General features: G+C 42.7%; 1 protein-coding gene across 9 annotated transcripts in view; it reads left to right on the top strand.

Annotated features, from left to right (window-relative positions):
• Nucleotides 1–26,630, top strand: part of hace1 (HECT domain and ankyrin repeat containing E3 ubiquitin protein ligase 1) — a 128,689-nt gene that overhangs the window by 37,142 nt on the left and 64,917 nt on the right. For all 9 annotated transcript variants that reach the window (XM_061818937.1, XM_061818940.1, XM_061818936.1 and 6 more), the window contains 5 exons: nt 14,065–14,147; nt 14,629–14,725; nt 14,827–14,928; nt 14,997–15,103; nt 17,491–17,641. In XM_061818937.1, coding sequence (XP_061674921.1) covers nt 14,065–14,147; nt 14,629–14,725; nt 14,827–14,928; nt 14,997–15,103; nt 17,491–17,641 — 540 coding nt within the window. The remainder of the gene's footprint in view (nt 1–14,064; nt 14,148–14,628; nt 14,726–14,826; nt 14,929–14,996; nt 15,104–17,490; nt 17,642–26,630) is intronic.

The following is a 26,630-nucleotide window of genomic DNA, read 5'->3' as shown; positions in this document are numbered from 1 at the left end:
CACTCAATGTCCTGTTCAAATGAAGTAGCGAACCTCCACTTCCACTCTTACACATGCACACATTTCACGGAGTTTAAGTACGTACAGGACACACATTGCCCTTTTCTCTGTTTTATAGACTAATTTGTTTACCAGATAGGGACTAGTATTTTCAAGGTTTGGTTCTGCCGCAGTTGCCCAGATGGGCAAATTCACTCATTCCTCATGAATGTGGGACTTTCCTACTCACCAGAGATGTCTTTACTTTCTTCGGCTACGCGTCAACCCTCAGCCTCCAGAGCCAATTAGACCAAAAACAGGACAAAAAGGAAGCAAAGACACCAGTTCAACAGCTCGCAAGGAAAGAGAAGAGTAACTCTCCTACAGTTCACTACTGCACTCTCTGCTTATGCTCTCCTCATCACTTCTATTTATTTCATTTCAAAATGCCTATTTACCAGGATGTTACAAAAAGGAGACAGGCGAGCAAAACATAGTTGGAAACAAAGTGTACTTGTTTGTTCTTGTGTGTGTGTGTGTGTGTGTGTGTGTGTGTGTGTGTGCGGATGTGTGTGGAAGATTGCTGAGTACATGTGTGGTCATAATTTCTTTAAGACAGGTGCTTCTGGTTCTATAAGACAGGTGCTTCTGGTTCTAACAGTTCTGATGATTAGATGTTTTTGTTCTTGTGCTATCTCCTGCTCAGCGGCTGCCATGTTATCTCGAGCAGAGCAAACCATTTCTTTATTGGAAGCAAATGTATGATAATTATATTCACAATTATTCCTACACGGGACTACGCAGCGAGAGGGTGAGGAGGAAAAAATAAACGTGATTAGCACCGGGGAAGAGTGGCTTTACTGTTCCTCCCACCCAGCTCAGCTGTGCAACAAGAGAAGGAAGAGTTAACTCTAATCAGGACGACCTCGGCATGGAGAAGTGTCCTTGAAGTACGCATAGGCGACTTCTTCCAAAAAAGGCCTGTTTCATCCAAGTTAAAAGCTTGCACCCGCCATCCCTCACCGAAGAGGTTAGGAAACTCTTACTTATGTAACGACTAGCAGCACCATACAGAGGGACGTTTCTGAGGTTGTATCGTTTTTATTGACCCAGCCTTTGCTGGCCAAAAAGCCTCATCCTTGAATCACAATGCAGGGTCCAACAAGGAGAAAAGTGCCATGTCCAGAGCCCTGGAGAACATTCAAGTAAGTTACCGCAGTGCCTGTGGCATTTGCTGCACAAAGTGTGGTTGATTCCTCCCGCTGGATCCCAAAAAGGAAAAAAGTGCTTTCAAATCGGAGCCCATTCTTTCCGGTGGATCCCGAAAAGGATAAGCCACCTCTCGGGCACCGCGGAGGAAGTGTTCGCTGCAGCATAGCGCTGAGGTGGTATTGTGCCTACATAATAAAAACATTTAATTGCTTAAAAAGCAAGTTATCATGAACACACAACACTAAGATACAATACATATGTGAGACTGTAAACAACGTAGACGAGACAAGAAGACAACAAAATGGGTGGGACAAGGGAAGTTGCTGTGTTAGGCTTGAATGTTGTGCAACCAATCAGCTCATGGGATAAACCCACTTGTGCTCTCATTGATCTATGTGGGGCAGGGTAGCAATCACACATCTTATAATCAACGTCTTTCCCCAATATGCCTATCTTGCTGTAACTTTTTTTGTCTGTCTTTATTTTTTTATTAATGAAAACCCGCGAAGCACGGAAGCAGCAAAATGTGAAATATGAAGTAGCAAATGAACCCTGTTTACCAAATATGAATTCCATTAGTTCTATCTTCCACTTTCACAGGTTTTGTTCTGTTATGGCTTCTCGCTCTCCTAGTCATTCTGTTCACAAAACATGTCACGAGATAACCATCTTATGATTTTATTCCTACCGAATATCAAGAAAAAAATTATTAAATTCTTCAGCATAATTCTTTGTTGTGGTTCATTTGGAATCCCGAGATCTTGGCTGATCCAGGATGGCAGCCGGGAAGTCCCACATCCTAATTCCTGTGAAAGGGCAGGACTCCTGCACTTGCACCAAATGGTCAGTCATTGGTCCGGAGAGCCGGAAATATGCCATTAATACTGGAATCCCACTTCTGACACCAACTGTTTTGGCAAAATATTTTTCTGACACCATAAGCAAGGAAGCAATCTTGTCTTTCTGGATTTTTATTACAGAAAGAAAGGAAAGTCTGTGCAAAGAGAGGAAAAGGTACAAGGCTTATGAGTTGTCACCCATTACACACGTCCAGAGTAAAACTTCCTTATTATATTAAAGTGAGACCTAATGCTGACGATGTCAAACTTACAAAAAGCAAGTATTAAGAAAAAAAAATGATAGTATAGTAATCCCGCTCTTTAGCACTTCACCTATTACGGCTTCAGTGCATTCCCACCCCTCCCCACCATGAAGACAGATAGGCAAACATTGCATAGTGTATTACGGGATGGCGCATTGATACAAGGTGAGTGAGGATCCCGGCGTGACATTGACCAGAGCATGTGAGTATTTGCTATCTGGTGAGCTGATTGGCTGCATTTTGTCGAACCCTCATCCACTAACTCTCCCTCCCTCCTCTCCCTTAACCTTCCTAGCCGCGATATTCTACACTGTTGACTGTGAGAACCTCTCTAGTTCACAATGCCACCAAAGCGCTGTGCTGATGTTAAAGCTTCCTCGAAGCACCCATGCAGGTGGGGAAGATGCGAAATGAGAGGATTGTTTGAAATGGGAGCTGCGTTTGCTTTGTGGAAAGTGGATTGCAAAAAAACAGCCCGGTGATGACGAAGATAATCAGCATTCTGCGCTCTACAGGAGAAGACAATCACGCGTTTGCTTCGTTTGTTACGTTCTGTATTGCAATAATTTTTTTTTTTTTATAGTTATTGTTTAACTGGACACTTATACTGTTGTAATTTTTGTGTCAAGTATCCAAAGTATAAATGCTGTGCTATTGACATATTTTAAACATTCTGGTACACCCCACACACACAAACATTGGCAGCGCCTCCAGCAAAAGTCCAAGTGATGAATAGTAAGTGTTTTAGAATTATGTATATGACAAATGTATAATACTCTATATACTATATTTATATGGTTTTATAATTAAAAATTTAACTAAAAAAGTTTTTTGCGACATAAAAAGTACAAATGCTGTTTACATATTTTAAATGTTCTGGGACCCACATAAACATACATCCCCCAGTACTTTGTGGTTTTTCATTTTTCCCGGGTGGTTCTCGTCCCAATTAACCGCAAAAAATAAGGGATTATTGTTGGAATCAATAACCCGATGGGACCCGGTCTTCTTTTCCTTTCGGTTTGTCCCGTTAGGGGTCCCCACAGCGTGTCATCTTTTTCCATCTTAGCCTATCTTCTGCATCTTCCTCTCTAACCCCAACTGCCCTCATGTCTTCCCTCACCACATCCATAAACCTTCTCTTTGGTCTTCCTCTTGTTCTTTTGCCTGGCAGCTCCACCAGTATACTCACTATCTCGCCTCTGAACATGTCCAAACCATTGAAGTCTGCTCTCGAATCCTGTCTCCAAAACATCCAACTTTTGCTGTCCCTCTAATGAGCTCATTTCTAATCCTATCCAACCTGCTCGCTCTGAGTGAGAACCTCAACATCTTCATTTCTGCTACCTCGAGTTCTCCTTCGTGTTGTTTCTTCAGTGCCACCGTCTCTAATCCGTACATCGTGGCCGGCCTCACCACCGTTTTGTAATCTTTGCCCTTCATCCGAGCAGAGACTCTTCTGTCACATAACACACCAGACACCTTCCGCCAGCTGTTCCAACCTCAACCTGCTTGGACCAGTTTCTTCACTTCCTTACCACACTCACTGTTGCTCTGGATTGTTGACCCTAAATATTTGAAGTCCTCCACCCTCGCTATCTCTTCTCCCTGTTGCCTCACTCCCCCTCCACCTTTCTCATTCACGCACATATATTCTGTTTTACTTCGGCGAATCTTCATTCCTCTCCTTTCCAGTGCATGTCTCCATCTTTCTAATTGTTCCACTGCATGCCTCCCTGCTTTCACTGCATATCACAATATCATCTGCGAACATCATGGTCCAATCCTGGAATCCCCAGTCTAACCTCATCTGTCAGCCTATGCATTACCACTGCAAACAGGAAGGGGCTCAGAGCTGATCCCTGATGCAGTCCCACCTCCATCTTAAATTCTTCTGTCACACCTAAGGCACACCTCACCATTGTTCTGCTGCCATCATACATGTCCTGTACTATTTTAACATACTTCTCTGCCACACCAGACTTACACATGCAGTACCACAGTTCCTCTCTTGGTACTCTGTCATGGGCTTTCTCTAGATCCACAAAGACACAATGTAGCTCCTTCTGACCTTCTCTGTACTTTTCCACTAGCATCCTCAAGTCAAATAATGCATCTGTGGTACTCTTTCGAGGCATGAAACCATACTGTTGCTCGCAGATACTTCTGTCCTGAGTCTAGCCTCCACTACTCTTTCCCATAACTTCATTGTGTGGCTCATCAACTTTATTCCTCTAAAATTCCCACAGCTCTGAAAATCGCCTTTGTTCTTAAAAATGGGAACTAGAACACTTTTCCTCCATTCTTCAGGCATCTTTTCGCCCGCTAGTATTCTGTTGAATAAGTTGGTCAAAAACTCCACAGCCATCTCTCCAAATTGCTTCCATACCCCCACTGGTATGTCATCAGGACCAACTGCCCTTCCATTTTTCATCCTTTGTAGTGCCTTTCTGACTTCCCCCTTACTAATCATTGCCACTTCCTGGTCCTTCACACTTGCCTCTTCAACTCTTCCTTCTCTCTCATTTTCTTCATTCATCAACATCTCAAAGTATTCTTTCCATCTATTTAACACACTAGTGGCACCAGTCAACACATTTCCATCTCTATCCTTAATCACCCTTACCTGCAGGTAATCCATCCTTCTCATCTCTATCCCTCTGTCTGGCCAACCTGTAGAGATCCTTTTCTCCTTCTTTCATGTCCAACCTGGTGTACATGTCTTCATATGCCTCTTGTTTAGCATTTGCCACCTCTACTTTTGCCCAATGTCACATCTCGATGTACTCCTTTCGCCTCTCCTCGGTCCTCTCAGTGTCCCACTTCTTCTTCGCTAATCTCTTTCCTTGTATGACTCCCTGTATTTTGGGGTTCCACCACCAAGTCTCCTTCTCCCCTTTCGTACCAAAAGACACCAAGTACTCTCCTGCCTGTCTCTCTGATTTCCGTTGCTGTTGTAGTCCAGTCTTCCGGAAGCTTCTGCGCTCCATCGAGAGCCCGTCTCACCTCTTTCCGAAAGGCCGCACAGCATTCTTCCTTTCTCAGCTTCCACCACATGGTTCTCTGCTGAACCTTTGTCTTCTTAATCTTCCTACTCACCACCAGAGTCATCCTTTGCACCACCATCCTATGCTGTTGAGCTACGCTCTCCCCTACCACTACTTTACAGTCAGTAATCTCCTTCAGATTACATCGTCTGCACAAAATATAATCCACCTGCGTGCTTCTACCTCCGCTCTTGTAGGTCACTATATGTTCCTACCTCTTCTGGAAATAAGTGTTCACTACAGCCATCTCCATCCTTTTTGCAAAGTCCACCACCATCTGTCCCTCAAACTTCCTTTCCTGGATGCCGTACTTATCCGTCACTTCTTCATCGCCCCTGTTTCCTTTACCAATATGTCCATTACAATCTGCAACAATCACAACTCTCTCGCTGTCTGGGATGCTCAGAACTGCTTCATCTAGTTCCTTCCAGAATTTCTCTTTCAACTCTAGGTCACATCCTACCTGTGGGGCATAGCCGCTAACCACATTATACATAACACTCTCAATTTCAAATTTTAGTCTCATCACTCGATCTGATACTCTTTTCACCTCAGACATTCTCAGCCAGCTCTTCCTTTAAAATATCCCCTACTCCATTTCTCTTCCCATCTACTCCGTGGTAGAATAATTTAAACCTTGCTCCTAAACTTCTAGCCTTACTACCTTTCCACCTGCTCTCTTGGATGCACAGAATATCAACCTTTCTCCTAATCATCCTGTTAACCAACTCCTGAGCTTTTCCTGTCATAGTCCCAACATTCAAAGTCCCTACGTTCAGTTGTAGGCTCTGTGAATTCCTCTTTTTCTTGATGATGGATCCGGTTTCCTCCTCTTCTTTGTCTTCGACCCACAGTAGCTGAATTTCCACCGACGTCCTGCAGGTTAGCAGTGCCGGGGGCGGGCGTTGTTAACCCGGGCTACGACCGATCCTGTATGGGATTCTATAGATGAACACTCATATTTGTTTGGCACAGTTTTTACGCCGGATGCCCTTCCTGATGCAACCCTCTGCATTTACCTGGGCTTTGGACCGGCCTACAGATTGCACGGGTTTGTGCCCCCATAGGGCTGCATTCCGATGGGACCGGTATGTGTTCATAAAGGTGAGAGATATCACGATATTGGTAGCAGACTTCGTAATTGACACAAATTTGGCCTGGAAACAAAAATACCAGTAGTGGACACTGACACAACTAGTTTAACTGCATTTCTCTGTTGTGTCACTATTTCAACATCAAGTTGCTTTTCAGTAGTGAAGCTATTTTCGTATTCACAGTGATAGCAAAGTTGCGTTTACAGATGCAACATTTCCCATTCCAGTTTTAAACATTCAAAGCGCCATTAAACCTACTATGCTACTCCTTTGACACCAAGGATGGCAGTGAAATGTGCGCCACATATTGTAAATATTTAGACAATATGGCAAAGTTTGATACAGCTTGGCAATTCCAAAGTCCTATATACCTAAGCAAACTAATGCTTCTTTGTGAGCCCGTTCAGTCTACTTATACAGTATTTTCCAATGTTGGTACTTTGCGATCCCAAGAACAAACCACTAAGAGGAAACATAGCCAGGTATGTTCTGAACCCAATAAAGGTTAGATAGTCATTACAATTTAAAGGTCAAGAAGTCAGTCAGCCCTGCTCAGCTTATTTAAAACAAAAACAAAAACATTGCATGTGTGCAGTTGCCCTCCTATCTTGCATGGCATAATGTGCTCGACCAATTTATACAGATTATTTTCTCGACTAATGTACACTTTATACAGATCTGATCAGCTTGAGGGGTGTCAGCCCATAATTAGCATGATTTGCGCCAATCAATCATTCAATCAGAAATAATCATAGATTCATCAATCAGTTGCTTCAGAAAGAGTATGTTTCACGTGCATGCTACCATATGGTTTTAAGGTAGAGTATTGTAGTGTTGCTGGGAGGCTCGAGGCCCCCCAGTATGGTTTGTGGCGATAATCGTGAATGTTTGAAGTGCCTGTTTTATGTCAATTATTTCTACAGTTATTGTTTTGGTTGTTTTGTTGTCTGCTGGTTGCGCTCTTCTGTTGGCTGTGGTGTGGTGATTTTCGTTTGGTGTGACAGTGATTGTGCATTGGGTGTTGATTGGTGACTTGTTTGCACCTGTCGTTAGAGAGAAGGGTAAGATTGTTCTTCTGCTTACAAAAATAAAAGTGCAATTGTTCCTCACTGCCTCATGAGCGCCATAATATTTTTCAAGATAACGTAAGTTTTACTATGCCTGCACCCAGTAATATGGTGTGCACAGAAACAGCCACCCAGGTGACACTCCACCTTTTAATAGGGTGTACCTTATAGTTGTGAAAACTGAACTAAATACACTACAAAGACAAGATATTTGATGTTCAAACTGATAAAATTTGTTTTTTTGCAAATCATTAACTTGGAATTTTATGACTGCAACACGTTCCAAAAATCTGAGTCAGGGTCATGTTTACCACTGTTAAATCACCTTTTCTTTTGATAACATTCAATAAATGTTTGGGAACTAAGGACAATAATTGTTGAAGTTTTGTAAGTAAATTTTTTTCCAATCTTTCTTGATGAACTGCTTGTTCAATAGATGAGGGACTATTTTACAATTATTTACACTTCTTAATATGCCACACTTTTTTTTTTTTAAGGGGAGAGAGCTCTGGACTGCAGGCAGGCCAGTCTAGTGCCCACTCTCTTTTACTGCAAAGCCATGGTATTGTAACGCGTGCAGAATGTGGTTTGGCGTTGTATTGCTGTTGTGGCACTTGCAGAATGTGGTTTACCGTTTTCTTCCTGAAATAATCAAAGGCATCCATGAAAAAGATCTTGCTTGGAGTGCATGTTTCACCAAAACCTTTATCTACGTTTCAGCATTAATGGTGGCTTCATAGATGTGTATGTTACTCATGACATTGGCACAAGCAGAGCTCCACACCATGACAGATGCTGACTTTTGAACTTTGCGTCCACATCAGTTCACAACAATGGTTCTTTTCCTCTTTGGGCTGAAGGACATGACCCCCAATTTCCAAAAATAAATTGAAATGTCGATTTGTCAGATCACAAAACACTTATCAGTCCTTCTAAGATGAGCTTGGACCCAGAGAAGCCTGTGGTGTTTCTGGGTGTTGTTGATAAATGTTTTTTGCTCTGCAGAAGAGTTTTAAGTTGCATGAATGGATGTAGGGCCTAACTTTATTTATTGACATTGTTATTGTGAAGTGTTACTGAGCGAATGTGGTGATATCCTTTACACATTGAGTATGGTTTTTGATGCGCTACCTCCTGAGGGATGGAAGGTCATGAGATTTATTTTTTTCTTGGCCTTGCGGCCGCTTACATGCAGTGAGTTCTTCAGATTCTTTGAACCTTTTGATAATATTATGCACTATAGATGATGAAATCCATAAATTCCTTGCAATTGTATGTTGAGGAACATGGTCCTTAAACTGTTCATCAGCTCCAGGTTGTTTTGGCCACACCAAAGCTCCAGCCTCTACACTTTCTGTCGACTCCTCACCATCTTTCATGAGCCTGATCGATGACGATCTGCAAACTTCAGGAATTTCAGAATCAGCTTTATTGAACACCTGAGAAAACCAATGTTAATATTTGGTACAGTAGCCTTTGTTTGCAATTGCAGAGGTCAAAGGTGTCCTGTAGTTGTTCACCAGGTTTGCACACACTGCAGAAGAAATTATAGCCCACTCCTCCACACAGATCTTCTCTAGATCAGACAGGTTTCTGGGCTGTCACTGAGAAACATGGAGTTTCAGCTCTCTCCAAAGGGTCGAGTTGTCTCTGGTGTTTTTGGAGAGCTCTTTGGTCTTGGCCAAATTACAAGTTTGAGTCTTACTGTTTGTATGGGGTAGACAGGTTTCTTTATGTAGCTAACGACCTCATACAGGTGCATCTGATTCAGGATAATACATGGAGTGGAGGCGGACTCTTTTTCAGAATTCTAGCTGATAGACAGGTGTACAAATACTTATTTGCAGCTGTATCACACAAATAAATTGTTAAAAAATCATACATTTTGATTTCTGGACTTTCTTTTTAGATTCTCTCTCTCACAGTGAACATGCACCTATGATGAAAATTTCAGACCCTTCCATGATTTCTAAGTGAGAGAACTTGCAATATAGCAGGGTGTTGAAATACTCATTTTCTTCACTATAGTTCGCAAAGTGTGCAAGTCTTCAATAGTGTGTTGAGTGGTGCTGACAATCCGTTTAGCGTTTTTGATTGTCCCTTGCAGTCGGAGTTTGTCCTTTTTTGTGGCAGGCCCAAACCAGATTGTGAAGGACGTACACAGTACTGATTGGATGACCGCTGTGTAGCACTATCTCACCAGTTCTTCGTCAGAAGCCTCAAGAAGTGCATCCTTTTCTGGGCTTTTTTGAGGATGGCGTTGATATGTCTCCCACTTCATGACCTCTGAGTCTGTAATTCCCAAAAACTTGAAGGTTTTGACGGTTGACACAAGACATTTGGACAGGGTCATGGGCAGTCTGGTAAAGGATGCGTCCTGAAGTCCACAATCATCTCTACAGTCTTTAGAGTGTTGAACACCAGGTTGTGTTGACCACAGCAAAGTTCCAGTCTCGCCACGTCCTGTCAATATGCAGACTCATTGGCGTCTTTGATGAGGCCGATCACTGTGGCGTAATCTGCAAACTTCAGGAATTTGGCAGTCGAATGCCACGAGGTGCAGTTGTTTGTGTAGAGCGAGAAAAGGAGAGGTGAGAGGATACAACCTTGGGGTGCCCGGGTGCTAATAGTGTGCATAAATGAGGTGGTGTCTGCCAGCCTCACCTGCTGTTTCATGCCTGTCAGGAAGTTGTCGATCCACCCGGAGATGCAGGGATGAGAATTTTCCACCAATCGGTGGATTTCCGACTTTTTCAGACCAAATTGACCATTCTCGAGATAAGTGCAAATCCGTTGAGAAAATTTCGGGGGGCGGGGTGGTGGGAGTGGTGGGGAGGGGGTATCGTGCGCCTGCCTCTCGGTGGTGGGCTCCGAGCAGCATGTTCAACTTAGTGCTAGCACAAGCACGACTATCATATGCCGTTCTAACTTGCTCGGTTGTGTAAATATTTCCATTTTGCGACATAAACAAAACTTGTTTGCGGCGGATTACTCGATTGGACAACAGAGTTATACAGTATAAAGATCCAATTGTGTTAATCGAGTTTCACCATTGCCATGTACATGTGTTCTCGGTTCTCAGAAATCGCAGTGTTACTTGTTAGTTAGCCAAATAATGGCGCGTGGGACTTAGCGCGAACTGAGCGACGGTGTGTTCAAAGTTTTACGATGGCGAAAGTTAGAAAAAAAGGATGAAAATTGAGCGAGGGCAATTGACAAGGATCCTTGAATCAAAAACTGTTTCAGACGGGCATGGCTTGAAAAAAAAAAAAAAAAAAAAAAAAACATTGACAGACATTTTCAGTGTTTTTCCAAATTGGTCATTCTCATCCCTGGCAGGCGAGACGCTGAGCTGGAGAAGTTTGGAGGAGAGGAGTTCAGGGTTGACGGTGTTGAACACAGAGTTGAAGTCCACAAACAGGATCCTCACGTAGGCACCCTCGATGTCAAGGCGTTCAAGGATGAAGTGCAGACCCATGTTGGCGCCATCATCCGCAGACCTGTTAGATCAATAGGCAAAATGCAGTGGGTCGAGCTGGGGAAATGTGATGCTCTTGAGGTGGTCCAGCACAAGGCGTTCAAAGGACTTCATGACCACAGATGTCAAGGCAACAGGCCTGTAGTCTCCTGAGGCTGTTGCTTTTTTGGGGAGTGACCGTCATTCGTGTGACGTGAGAAGAACAGCTGGACCCAACCTTGGGCTGCCCCGGTGCTTATGGTGCATGTGGATGAATTCTGGTCCACCATCCCGCGTCTAATAGGTGGAAGCAGTCCAACATCAATACTGTATAGTGGGGATGGGTCAGGGCTGACCGCAACCTGGGACATTGTGAGTTGTAGGGGAGAATACATCGAAGACCTCCTCAATTCCACTGACATGCCTTCCAATGAGGAAGCGGAGTCTGGGGTCACTGAGGCGGGCCTTCCTATCTCTGGGGTTTAAGTCATCAAGGTTGTTAAAAAGCTCCTTCGTGGCAAGGCCCCGGATGTGGATAAGCAGGGCTCAACATTAACAATTTCCCGACTTGCCCGAAAACCATCTTCAGGAAAGTAAATATACGGCACGATTGCCCGACCGGGCAAGTGGGAATTTTCACGAAAATATCGTAATTTCGCATTTATTAAAACATTATTGTGTCCGAGTCGATAGTTTTGACAATTCATGGCCAACATCGCGTGAAATAATGTGACAACATCTGAACATACGAGTTTCTGATTCGCTGAAGCTTGACTGAACAATCCAATGAGTTGCCTTCTTCAACGGCGTAATGGCCGCCTCGTGCTTTGGTCAAGAATAGTTGAACATCAAAATACAATTAAGGAAAATCTGAGGTAAGAAAGTCTGACGTAGTTATTTTTTTTAATACAAATAATAAGTGCTGTCATCGATGACAGTAATATTTTGACATAAGACAATTAGTCATTAGTAAATATTGTGATGAAACAGCGATGAACAAAAGGGAAAACCGGCCGACATAGTATTATTGAAGGCTGCATCCGGTCATTGTAAATAAATCTACATGGTTAAATTTACACACTGATTGGTAGGTAATTCATAGTTCCTATTGTGTTGTAAAATGACTTGCTAGATTTCCTGATCAAAAATATTATTTTATTCACTTGTCACCTGCTAAAAGTCATTTTTTAGTCATTTTATTTGTTAGTCATTTGTTATTGTGTCAACGTTTTGCCATATTTTTTAAAATTCACTAGTCATTTGTTAAAAGTCATTATTTAGTATTTAGTCATTTTATTTATTCATTTGTTATTGTGCCATTTTTTCATCATATTTTTTTCATTTAGATTTATGTTTTCTATTTTTCATCACATGAATGCAATAAGCGATGCAATAAACAATAACAAAAGCTATAATGTATTTTTTATGATGTAGGGATTATCACCAGTGGTGAGAAAAGCATGTTATATTTCTTAAACTATGACAAGTGGGCTTTCGGATGGGGCAAGTGAGATTTAGATTCACCCAAATGTTGAGCCCTGATGAGATTCATCTGGAGTTCCTTCGGCCTCTGGATGTTGCGTGGCTCACCTTTTTGACATGTTTCTGGAACATGGTGCAGACATGAGGGTCACTCCCTCTGGATTGGCAGACTGGAGTGGTAATCCCCTTTTTATGAAGGAAGACCAGAGGGTGTGTTCCAAATACAAGGGGAATCACAGTCCTCATCCTCCCTAATATGGTCTATTCAGCACTGCTGGAGATGAGGGCTCACTGGGAAGTCGAATCGCAGACTAAGGAACAGCAGTTTGGTTTCTGTCCTGGCCATGGAACAATGGACCAGCGGTACTCCCTCAGCAGGGTCCTTAAGGTTGCATGCAAGTTCGTCCAACCAGTCTACATGTTTTGTGCGCTTTGAGAAGGGGTTTGACCCTGTTCTTTTGGGGGGGCATTGGGAATATGGGATGGGAATATGGAATGAAATCTATTGACACAGACTTGTTCCTTTGCACGACCAGTGTTACATTGCTGACAGTAAATTGGACTTTTTTCCGGTGATGGTGACTCTGCCAAGGCTGCCCTTTATCAAAGATTGTTCATAACTTATTGACAGAATTTCTGGGTGCATAAGATATTTAGCTGGGGTCTGGTTTGATGGCCTCAGTTTTGCATCTTTGCTTTTTCAGATGATGTGGCTCTGTTGGCTTCATCAAGCAGTAATCACCAACTCTTTCTGGTGCAGTTTAGTGCCAAGTGTGAAGCAGCTGGGATGTAATTCAGCTTCTCCAAATCTGAGACAATGGTCCACAGTCAAAAAAGGATAGAGTGCCCTCTCCAGGTCGGGGAGGACATCCTGCCCCAAATGGAGAAGTTCAAGTTTCTTGGGGTCTTGTTTACTAGTATGGGAAGAATGTAATGCAGCATCTCCTGTGTGTGTAGTTTGAAAGGTGAAACTCTCAATTTACCTGTTTATATACATTCCTAGTATCACCTATGGTTACGAGCTATGGGTCGCGACCGGAAAAACAACAAGATCCCAGACACAAGCGGCTGGAATGAGTTTCCTCTGGTGGATGTCCTGGGTCTCCCTTTGAGATAGGGTGACAAGCATGGTCATCTGGAAGGGGCTTGGAGTCGAGCTGTTGTTTCTCCATATTGAGAGGAGCCAGATGAGGTGGATGGGGCATCTCATTAGGATGCCTCACTGATGAGGTGTACCGGGTACATCCCACCGGGAGGAGATCCCGTGGACGACCCAGGACATATTAGAGAGACTACATCTCTGAGCTGGGCTCGGAATGCCCTGGGATTCCCGGAGGAGTCTGAAGAAGTTGCTGGAGAGAGGGAAGTCTGAACTTTCTTGCTAAAGGTACTGCCCCCGCAACCTGACCTTGGAGAAGAAGAAGATGATGGGTGGATTATTTCGTTTGACGAGTCGTTTTTTTTTTTTAACTTGTGGAACAATCCCATGTAATTTTCCTTGGCTCAGCTGGCAATATTTCACCTCCTATGTACAGTAGCTAATAATTTTGTTCATTGTTAATAAAACGTACTCTTGTTCATCAGAATCTCTCTTACATGAGTGATATGTGTGATGTACACTCAGACGGTGTTGTGCCTCCTGGACAGTGGCGCTAACATCAACCGACCAAACGTCTCAGGGGCCACGCCTCTTTACTTTGCCTGCAGGTAACAATAATAAATTACTTTTAATGTATAATTTAAAAATGTAAAAATGTGGCACGGTGACGCAGCTGTAGAGCATTGGCCTCACAGTTCTGGTTCCAATCCCGGCCCCGCCTGTGTGGAGTTTGCATGTTCTCCCCATGCCTGTGTAGGTTTTCGCCGGCCACTCCGATTTCTTCCCATATCCTAGAAACATGCATTAATTGCAAACTCTAAATTGCCCCTAGGTATGATTGTGAGTGCGACTGTTGTCTGTGTCCATGTGCCTTGTGATTGGCTGGTGTACCCGCCCTCTTGCCTGATGACAGCTGGGATAGGCTCCAGCACTCCTGCAACCCTTGTGAGGATACGCGGCTAAGAAGATGGATGGATGGTATAATTTATTGTAATTGCAATGTTGGAAATATTAATCTCAAAAGGCTCTTGTAGAAAAAAATAATTTTGATAATGTTCAGTATAGTAACCTTAATACTCTACTTTGCAGTCATGGCCAAAGAGACACAGCACAAATCCTACTTTCTCGAGGAGCCAAATACCTTCCTGACAAGAGTGGGATCACTCCTCTTGATCTCTGCGTTCAGGTTTGCATTGTGACATGCTGAGTTGCTCCATTTTATCAGCTCTATTTTTTAGGGTTTGTTTTTTTTTTTTGCTCCTGTTTGTGCATTTCATTTATTTTAAGGGAGGATACGGGGAGACCTGTGAAATACTCATTCAGCACCACAGCCGGCTCTTCCAGATACTCATTCAGATGACACAGAATGATGACATAAAAGAGAATATGGTTTGATGAATTTTTGGGTTGGGTGAATCTTTCATTCAACATTAATCCTGTAATTTGTGTCTGTGTAGCTCAGGCAGGTATTGGAGCACGTTTCTCAGCAAAGTGACAGTAATTATCAGAGAATCTTGACAAGTCTGGCTGAAGTTGGGACCACGAATGGACATAAACTGCTCAGGTACGGTTTAAACATGTAATTCAACCCTAACCCTAAGGAATACGTAGCTGCATTTCCACCAGATGAAATTAAATATATTCCGATTACTATACAAAATGTATCTTTTGGTCAACCATAAAATAGGCCTTTGTTATTGTTTGTGTTTGACAATTTATCAAATATGCATCTTATCATTCTGTGACTACAGATAGGTAGGTGATGAGCTAGCTATCTTATGATTTGTGTGTCATGAACTGGTTGGTCACTCCTGTGTATCCTCGAATATTGGCCTTTGATCTCATGCCAGTCGATGCCTTCGTTTATTGACCCCTCCGTACAGGGCACTTAACCACGCCTCCTGAAGTGACGTCACACCACGTGCGCTGACGTAAGACAAACAGTAAAAATGGCAAATACAATACAATACATTCTGAACTGAGACAGACTCCATGCTTCTGATTTCATTCAAATCAACGATATAGATTCTAAATACAATACATTCTTAACTGAGAGAGACGCCATGCTTCTGATTTCATTCAATCATTCACACGTAGCAATGTTATGCTAGCGGAGAACGTCTCATTCATTTATACGAGACGTGTATTAAAAATCAAATTTAGGGCATATCTTCGTGCAAACACAGTCTGGTTAACTTTCGGCCCCGAGCCAGCAAGAAATCAATATGTTTGTGCAGTCCGATCATCGCTAAATATCGCTCAACAAAGAATAAGTGTGTCAATCGTTCACACGCAGCAGTGTTATGCTAGCGAAGAACTTCGAATTCATTTATACGAGACATGTATTGAAAATCAAATATAGGGCATACCTTCGTGCAAACATATGTGTTCCGGTTGATATTAGATGGATTTAGTTGATGATGCGGTCTTCCACAAAGTTTTATCCATCGAAGGCATTTTTCGTACTGGGTCTTCTGTTTTGGAAAGGGTACGAATCGAACTCCACCAACTAGCCTTTCAGGATACCTGCCGTCACTATTACAAACTCCGTGACTACACCTCTTAACCTTATTTTTTGTTAAATAACCCAAATACGCGATAAAACGCTAACTAAACCTATACTGGACCATGCAATGTTGTCTGAGAAAATGGCGGGAGCAAAAACGGGCTTTGGTTTATGCAGATCTCTGGCCTCTGATTGGTCAGTGACGCGGATTGCGCAATATCCACGGAGGGGTCAATTGGCAAAGACGTTCTGCGCAGGGCAATGCTTGTGTCACTTGATGTAACACAGGGATTGTCAACCTCACGAGCGCGGGTGCATAAAGAGGCCTTTAGATGTGACACACATGCTCAAAGTTTGCAAGAATAATGACAGTAGGGCTTATCTGCGTAAACATGTTCTGCATTTCCTGGGTTATATGTGGCAACAGAATAATAAATTGTACAAGTACTGTATAACATTTAGTTTAATACTAACCTATGTTGGTCAGCCATGACCATTGGCATCAGTGTGTATACTGGAGTTTCATTGTCTGTGGGTGGGAGAACAAAGAAGGAGAGAATTGTACGTTATTTCATTCTTCCAAATATTTACACCAAGGATGAGACTGTTTACAGCAGGGTTCCCAACTACCGGGCCATATAGCGGTCACAAACCCCAGGCCATTTAGTACTGGGTCAAACAGAGAACAAAAAATACTGATCATCGGAGTCTGAATGTATTGCAGCCCTATGAGGGCACAAACCAGAGCAATCTGTAGGCGTGTCCAAGCCCGAATGGAGAGGGTTGCGTCAGGAAAGGAATCCTGCGTAAAACTGTGCCAAACAAATCTGAGCAATCCTCAAAAGCAGGGGTGCCCAGACTTTTTTACACCAAGATCTACTTTTCAAGCAGCCAGCTTCACCCTGGATCAGGCAGTGCTAAAGGTGGAATTTTAAAATTACAGTGTGTGCTAGCGTGTGATTCGGTGATCCTCCAAAAGTATTGTGGATAAATATTGACATCCCTCCCAACCAATGGGATGCCAGAAAGATGCTGTGGCGATAGCCAATGCAGGAGCAGCTCTATCGCACCACTTTCAAACCAAGATCCAGGCTGTTCGATGGAATTTGGGGGCTGTGAATCCATCACCTATTTTCTCATATCCTGAATTTTCCTTCGTAACTCTAGACAATATTAAGAGGCATTTCTTGACCTGAATGTTTCTTTTCTAGACGTTCGTAATTAGATGTACCACTGTATAGCAGTGCCAAAAAAAAGTATGTATGGAAAAAAATTATAGAATGAAAAGATGCAAACATAAACTGCCAATATTGGGGAGTTACACATTCTATTCTCATTTTAAAGAGCAGCACATCAAGCTCTATCCCTTGTCAACCTTTTTTATGAATAAGGTATAGAGTACAGAAAGTTATCATAATGTTCATTCTACCGCCTTCCCTCCTCAGCCTATCCAGCAGCTATGATGCTCAAATGAAGAGTCTATTAAGGATTATTCGAATTTTCTGCCATGTATTCCGCCTGGGGCCTTCATCATCCAATAATGGCAATGATATGGGCTACAACGGGAACAAGACTCCCCGGAGTCAAGTCTTTAAGGTTAGTACTGGACTGTACTGTAGCTTACAATACTGTACACTGTAAAGTATTGCATACACTCAGTTTATGCCAGCTACTCTAAAACTGACTGGCCGGGGTGTGTGTTTGGGGGGGATGGTGGATGTGTGGGTGCGTGAGCATGTTCGTGTCATTTTAATACAGAATGTGACTTATAGATAGCAGTTAAGTGTTTTGGCAAAACTGCACTTCCAACTTAAAAAGCACTTTTATACTGAAGATGGGAAATACTGCACAGATGGCTAAAATAAAATAATGAATATTATAAAATAAAAATAATCCAATAACACTGGAAATAGGGTTATGTGAAATAACCAAATTACAGTCATTTTGAGGCAATAGGAACCTGCGTCGATTACATTTAACCAGATTTAATAAGTTGGAGTCATATTACTGATTTCAGGTGCTTGTTTCAGCATGATCTTTTGCAGAAAATGACTTTGTATTATTTCCATTTCAGATTTAGCGTTGCATGATAGTTACTATTAGTCACTTTCATGTAGGTGACGGTTGAATAATTTCTGTCCCAGAGACCATTATCAGATGGGAATTGAAGTTTTGAAATACAGTATTAACAGGGGGAACCTTTTCAACTGAGAAAGCTATAAATGCCAAATATTTTAAAATGTAATTGCAAAAGAGCATACAGTATTTTAAAAACTAAGTACAGGTGTATTTGCGCATTAATATAAGACCAACACTTTTAGATTACAATAAGTTTCAGAATTATTTTAAATAACATTGTTACGCTGTTGCTAACCAATGATGACAAAAGTACTTCTTACTATAAATGCGACTTCTGGTGCTGCATGGTTTTACTGATGACTTTATAGTCTGTTTCGTACGTCATTAGATTAAGCTTCATCCAGGCCTTGAGAATTCCATCCGTTAATTGTGAACGTAATTCAATTTGATTAGCCCTCATGATGGTACGGTGGTGAACAGTTTTTAACGACAAAGGCATGTCTTTTATTCGTTTGATTATCTTGTCTTTATGCGAAGTTGTCAAAAATGCTTATTGGCATCATCAAGTATGAATGTCTTGGCATACTCCCCCATCTGTGAATTTAGACACACAGCAGAACCGTCTCTCGCCACAAAGGCTGTCCACTTTTATTAAAAACTTTGGTACTCCTTGTCTTTTTTTTCTTTGAGCGACCTTTTTCAAAAGGGTTTCCATAATTAGTTGTTCCGACCAAATCAGCGTTCGACTGCCACAAACTACAGCAACCCCACGCTGACAAACTGTCTCTGTGTGATTTACGTTGCCTATACGACAGAAATCACATGTACAGTATGTCGTTATGATGGGCTTGCCATATGCAAATCAAAAGAGCCAGGTATGGCTCATGAGCCATAGCATCCCGACCCCTGATATATGATAATGGTACCTATAACTGTACTTGTTTTAGAGACTACGTGTCAATATTCACCAATAACTGTTGTCTGGTCGCATTTTACTGCTGGTTGCAGATGCATATGAGACAAGGGGATGCTGTACCAAAAGACACATCCTGTTGGACAGCTTCTGATAGATTAGATGTGAGACATGGACATTTTCTTCCCTATTTTTACATCATGAAACTGAATATCTATATTTACATTAATTGGATTTTTTTATTTCATGTAGTCAATGAACTGGGTTTTATGATTTAGCTTCTTTTTTTTCTTGAATCTATTATCATTTTCAAAAACAACCATTTGAAAACAGAATTTGGATTAGGCAACAGTAGGTAATAAGGTTTTGTCTTTTTCCAGTACCGTAATTTCCGGCCGACAAACCACGACTTTTTTCACACGCTTTCAACCCTGCGGTTTATGCGGTAATCCGGCTAATTTGTGCATTTTTTTTTTTTGACAGCCGCAGGGAGGCACTCGAGTGGAAAAGTTAAGAATGAGAACAGTGGAATATATGTGCGAGAAAGTGACTTTTACCGGCCCTGTTAGCGCTGCGCTAGTTGCTGCTGTGTTACTGGCCTGTCTCGGTGATATTTACTGGTAAATTCTATTTTAACCGGCCCTGTTAGCGTTAGCATAGCACTAGCTTTAGCACGCCACTAGCATTAAAATCTTTCCGTGTACCGTCTTTCTTTGTGAATAATATCTTGTGTTTCAATGTGGGCACTTGCGGCTTTTACACAGCTGCAGCTATGTACCAAATGGTATTTCCTTTACAAATGTACTCTGTGAGGCTTGTGACCAGGTGTGCTCTGTAGGCCAGGAATTACGGTATATGAAAACACTGTTATTCCGGGTGATAACAGAAAAAGTCATCAATCAAGAATCAGAAAAACTAAATGTTTGTTGACAAAACTGTACTATCTCAAATTTCTCTGTCTTATTGCCTACCCCAAAGCTCTGCCTTCCTTGATTTGTATACAGTAATTGCTGTATTCTGTACACAACGAGCTGTTTAAGGATTTAAGTAGTTTTAAGAAATGCTCAGCAATGGCTTTAAAAACTTTAAAACAGATTCCAACACCTGTAAGAACACAAACAATCATGTAGATAATCCAGTAGTGTCAAAACTCATTGTATCTTGAGGGGCGCATCAAGCCTAATTTCGTGTCAAGTGGATCGAACCAGTAAAATCAAAGCCTAGGTACTTTAATGTAAATAATCATACATTGGTGTTTCCCCGTGCTTGATGCAAAGCACTTGAAATTACATTGCGAGTACCTTCAGATATTATTCATTTAATGAACTATCCTTTTTGCAAAATATTAAGGAAAACATCAGATCCCCCCCCCCTTTGTTAAATCACTAAGTAAACTGTGACTAACCACAAATTTGGAAAGGTGAGTTCAATTTCACAAGGCACACCCAAACCGGATTGCCACCATACTCGTTGAATCAAGAAATAAAATTTCAGAGAATGTGAAGTAGGCTACAAGAACAATGCATCATGCCACGAGCCAAAGAAATTCAAGAGGAAATGAGGAAAAAAGTGATTAACCTAACCCCTAAATCCATCGGTCTGGAAAAGGCTACAAACCTTTTTCAAAGGCTTTAAGGCTCCAATGAACCATTATCAGAACCATCCATCCATCCATATTCTACCGCTTCTCCATGTCGGGTTGCAGCAGAAGCAGCTTTAGGATACCGAGACTTCCCTTTCCCCAGCCACGTCATCCACCTGTTCTGGAGGGATCCCGAGGTGTTCCCAGGCCAGCTAAGAGTCATGGTCTTTCCAGCGTGTCCTGGGTTGTCGCCGGGATCTCTTTTCTGGTGGGACATGACTGGAACACTTCACCATGGAGGTGTCTGGGAGGCATCTAATCAGATGCCCCAGCCTCCTCATCTGGCTCCTCTCAATGCAGAGGAGCAGCAGCTCGACACTGAGCCCCTCCTGGATGACCAAGCTTCTCACCGTATCTCTAAGAGAGAGCCCAGATGTACTGCGGCGGATACTCATTTCGGCCGCTTGTATCCGGGATCTTTTTCATTCAGTCACGATCCAAAACTTGTGAACAAATGTGAAGGTAGGAACGTAGATTGACCGGGAACTTTAGAGCTTCACCTTTGGATTTAGCTCCCTCTTTACCACAACGGACTGATAAAAAGTCTGCATCTGCATCATCTCCTTGTTCGAGGTGAAAGTTTAGAGGGGCAGCTGGGTTTTAGTAGATTTGCAGTGGTCTGATACTCCTTCCATTTCAATATGATTGAAAAATCCATCCATCCATCCATCCATCCATCCATCCATCCATCCATCCATCCATCGAGATAAATCTAGAAAGTCTGTCCATAAAAGTTGCTCTTGCACCAGTCGGACAGGGACCAAACAGCCCGTTTCAGGGTGTTCGGTACTCCATACTCCCAAAGAACCTACCAGACACCCTGAGGGATACGGTCGAACGCCTTCTCCAAGTCCGCAAAACACATGTCGACTGGTTGGGCGAACTCCCATGCATTATCGAGGATCTTGCTGGGGGTGTAGAGCTGGTCCACTGTTCCATGGCCAGGACGAAAACCACATTAATCCTCCTGAATCTGAGATTCAACATCCCGATGGACCCTCCTCTCCAGCACCCCTGAATAGACCTTACCAGGGAGGATGAGGAGTATTATCCCCCTGTAATTGGAACACATCCTCAAGTCCCTCTTCTTAAAAAGGGGCACCACTACCCCAGTCTGCCAATCCAGAGGCACTGTCCCCGATGTCCATGCAATGTTGCAGAGGTGTGTCTACCAGCACAGCCCCACAACATCCTGAGCCTTTAGGAACTCCAGGCGAATGTCATCCATCCCTGAGGCCCTGCCACAGAGGAGCTTTTTAACGTCCTCGGTGACCTCAAGCCCAGAAATAAAAGAGCCTGCCTCAGAGAACCCATACATCCTCATGTGAAGACTCTTCTTCTTCGTGGCAAGGTGTGTCAGTGGAATTGAGGTCTTTGAAGTGTTCTCCCCACCGACTCAGTGTGCTGAGTTCAGCTCAGCAGTGTCCTATCCTCACTATACATTGTGTTGACTGTGCACTGCTTCCCACTACTGAGATCCTGGACGGTGGTCCAGAATTTCCTCTCAGCCGTCTTGAAGTCATTCTCCATGGCCTCTTCCAATGGGCTCACCACCTGTGAGAGAGGCCATAAGGGTAAGGTGCAATGTGAGCTGGGTCGTAGCCAAAGACGGGGACCTTGGTGATCCGATCCACGGCTACTGAAACAAGCTCTAGCCTCTTCTCTCTGGCAGTTAAATTCTTGAACAGCTAATTTACAATTCCAGTGCAACATTCTGACATTTTTCTGCCTCGAGTTTGTCGACACAAGCTGCTGGGCCAATTGATATTATATGCAATACGCTATCGCGTAACTGCATTCATTTCTTGTCTTGTCTTCAAGTCTTGACACGCTTTGCACAATGGTCATTGCACTGACTGTCACTTGAGTGGGCATTCTAACTGTTCTAAATGAAAAAGAAAATGAAGAAAAAAATGTTCCCTGCACCATATACCACCTATGTCGCCACCTTATCGATCGATTTTGAAGCATAAGTAAACGTCTGGTCATGTAGGTCTATTTGTTCTAGCACAAACACGGTTGCCATTGTTATTTCTGTGTTCCTTGTTAGGGTAAGGAAAGTAAAAACGCCCACCGGGTATGACCAAAATGAGTACAGGAATCCTCACACTTTGGCGTCACTTTTAGATCGATAAAATATTGTTCTAAACCTCCAACTCTCTCATTACATTACAACCAGAGGTGGTTAGCGTGCCAAATTCTCAAGTAAGAGTAGTTACTTAACAATAATGTTACTCAAGGAAAAGTAAAAATCTGGATTACACACAGTGTAGGCAAGTCATTACTCAAGGTGTTGTTCACTCAGTGTCACACTGAAAATAAAATTATCACACGACAGCAAACAGAATAGCATAACTACCAAATAATAAAAGAAATAAAACAATGACTGAAGAAATAATTGACACAAAACATGCACTTTAAACACTATTTACATCCTCCCAGCATGCTTTGCAGCCAAAGGAACATGACCACAGCGAATAACGAGGGAACACTTTATTATGATAAAAAATACATTGTTGAATTTGCTTGTCAAGTCAATAGTGCGTTATACATACTCAGTATGATGGAAAAAAACTTATTTTATAATTGTATGTATTCATCTAGACGTTCTAAAAACGCTGTACACTTTAATTCCAATATGCCACCCCCAGCTAGAGGTTATAAAAATGGTGTAGGTACATAATACTGATTATATAAGTGCCCTGCCTGTGAGGAGTTTGCATGATCTCCCCTGCGTGGGCTTTCTCTGGGCATTTCAGTTTCCTCCCACATCCCAAAAACATGCGTTAATTGGAGACTCTAATTTATCTCTGTGGTTGTGAGTGCGACTGTTGTCTGTCTGCATGTGCGCTGCAATTGGCTGTGTCAGAGATGTTCCTAGAAAAACAGCTAAGACAAGCCTGAGGACTGTAGAGAGTGAACTCAAACCAACTAAGATTGTGTTTTCATGCACGGGACAGACGGAGGACACACTGTGAGAGTGCGGTACCTCAGACTGCCAAAGTGGTAGTGCCTGTCTGCTCTTTTTTTATTGCATTCTCAGGTCAAAGGGTTACATGATTACACAGTGAAAATGCTGACACAGATGGCTACACCAACAGCACATAAAGACTAAGGTACATGTTTCTTAAAGGCTGCAAGAGTGTCCTGATAAACCCACAAGAGAAAAATCAGGGCATTGTTTAAAGACATGTTTATGGCATTTGGGGGTATCCTCCTGCGGTAGAAGGGCGTTATCTCCTCCCAGTGTTGAGGAGTATTTGCTTGAGATCAGAAAGGAAACATGCTGAGGCCAGGATGGAGACATCGCTTCCCAGTGTTCAGGGCCATCAGCTTGAGGTCGGCAGGGGGGCATCGCCTCCCAGGTGTCACTGGGTCACACTTCAAGACACGCACGCAGCTCACAAAGAGAACAATTCAGACTAAGACTAACAGAAACAAACACATGATAAAACAATCCTAACAGCAACTGTAGTAGTAATGTTATACTTTTATCATGATAACTAACATAGTAATAACTTCTTTATCATTCCCCCCCCCTGTTTATCAGGGTAAAAATAAAACACATCAAACATTATCAAAAGCCATTGCTTGAGTGGGAAGAAAACTACTCAAAAAACCCACCAGGGAAAAAAAGAGTAGAAACCCTTTCCCAAGCAAGAGCGTAAGTTGAGGCGAAAGACTAAAGTTGTATTTGACTAAATGTTGGGATATACAAGGTAAACCTGGAAACATCAAACATTCACAACTGCAATGCTTTTCTGTGAAGTCGTCAAAAAAAGGTTTACGTAACAGTAGAATCATCATCATTTTCAGAGTCCACGTACACTAGCTGATATTCACACATGGCTACAGTAACTTCAGCTGCTACTTTCATCTCAACAACATCCATGACTCTCGCAGTACAGACTTTGCAAAGGGAAATACCACAAACGATACAAAAACAAGACAATAATAAAGTACAAATGATAATCGCGGCAATAGAAACAGCTATGCTTTTCCGATTTCCAAACGTATTCTGTAGCCATTGCAAAAAGGCGTTGGGTTCGACACCTTCCATACTCTGAGCTTTCTCCCTATAAGCCCTGAGTAGTGTAAGGGTTTCAGTTAATGAACCATTAGACAATGTGTGTAGAGGGATAAAGTTACAACACTCACCAGATTCAATCATACGACAAACCCCTCCTTTTTTTGCCAATATCATGTCTAATGCCTGCCTATTCTGCAAAGCCACAAGTGAAGTGGCATGCAATTGTGAAGCTCTATGTGTAAACAATGCTTCTGTGAAATTTAACGTGTTAACTTTATGATTTAGATAACTGATTAGTTCAGTGTGCTTATACGTGGTTATAGGAAAAAGATAACTTATGAAAGGCAGCTGTGTGAATGCTGCTTTCGTTTCATCTAACAATTTATCTTTGTCTGGGACGACATTGGCTGAAATACAAATGTTATGGTGGGTACGTCAGACCTTGTCACTTTGATAGATATTTTGCCGTGCCAATTTGATGCTCCTTTAGTTACTTCAGTATATTGCTCTTCTAAATCTGTACCCGAATAGTCAAGAACCGCTGAGATCTTGCTAAACCTTGTCTGGTGGGACTGCAATTGGTCCAGCGAGATGGTGATGGAAAGTTCTTAAGAAAGGGAAGTTACATTAATCATCGTCCCCGTTCTGTCCATCAGCAGCCATAGGTTTCCCAGGATGGACGTAGACAACAGTCTACGGCTGGGCAACCGTTCCGTGTTGGTGCTTTCCTTGCCGCGAGGTTGTGCACCACCTGCCATCAGGCACAGCCATGCAAGAAAGTAAACAGCATATTTGGTTGACAGGACTGCAGTCAGCTTCTGGCCGGTGGTCTGCTCCATCTTCTCGAGAGGGGTGTGTTTGCCACGGAAAACCCTCTCTCCAACTGTGGTCTTTCGTCGATGCACTGGTGTGTACGTCGTAGAGATCCCACCCCGAGGGACTGGCGTCACTAGGCCCGTCAGCAGGGAATCGAAGGAGCTTGCACTGCGACTGGTGGATCCAGCTGTCACGTCCCTGGACCTTTACAGCAGTAGGTGTCACTGCTATCACCTGGTGGGGGCCGTCCCAGCGTTCACTGTCCCAGCGAGGTCGTCTCAGCACTTTGAGGAAGACTTGGTCTCCTACGCGGACGTGATCTGTCTGTGGAGCAGAACACACTGGCAAGTCATTGTGTTTATGCATCTCTTTCCGGTCAAACATGTATTTCATGTGGACTGGGATCGATGTGCCCGTTGCTGGTGATTCTGACGAGTCCATGTCTGGAAGTCTATAAGGGCGGCTATATAGAATTTCAAATGGGGATAATGTTTTTCCTTCGGCTGGCACTATCCTCATTGCCGTTGCAATGATTGAAACACAGTCGGGCCATTGTCTTTGTGTTTCTCTCATTGTCTTTATGAGTCTAGCTTTCACAGTTCCGTTTGTTCGTTGAACGAGCCCAGCAAATTTCGGATGATACACGCAATGACGCTTTAAGTCTATTTTCAGCAGCTGTCCAACTTTTGTCACAGCGTCATTCACAAAATGTGTGCCATTGTCACTTCGAATCACACTTGGAATGCCAAACGTTGGAATAATACGATTACACAGTGCTTTTACAACTGTCTTTGGATCAGCATGTGCTGTTGGAAACAAGTCAACCCATTTGGAGAACACATCAATTATCACCAAACAATATTGCATCCCTAATTGCTTTGTTTAACTCAATGTAATCCATATGGATTGTGTGAAATGGTTCTGGAGGCAGAGGAAATGTTCCTCTTCATGGTCTTAAATACCTGTGTGCATTATTTTTTAAACAGGTAACACATTGTTTGCAAAAAAATTTTGAGACGTGTGTAAACCCATGTGTGTGATAATACTGTTGTGTCAATGCCACCATCCCCCCTTGTTGACACATGACTCAATCCATGTGTCAATC

This window comes from Syngnathoides biaculeatus, chromosome 5 (assembly GCF_019802595.1).
Source record: "Syngnathoides biaculeatus isolate LvHL_M chromosome 5, ASM1980259v1, whole genome shotgun sequence".
Taxonomy (NCBI): Eukaryota; Metazoa; Chordata; class Actinopteri; order Syngnathiformes; family Syngnathidae; genus Syngnathoides; species Syngnathoides biaculeatus.
This window is presented reverse-complemented; position numbering and strand designations above follow the sequence as displayed.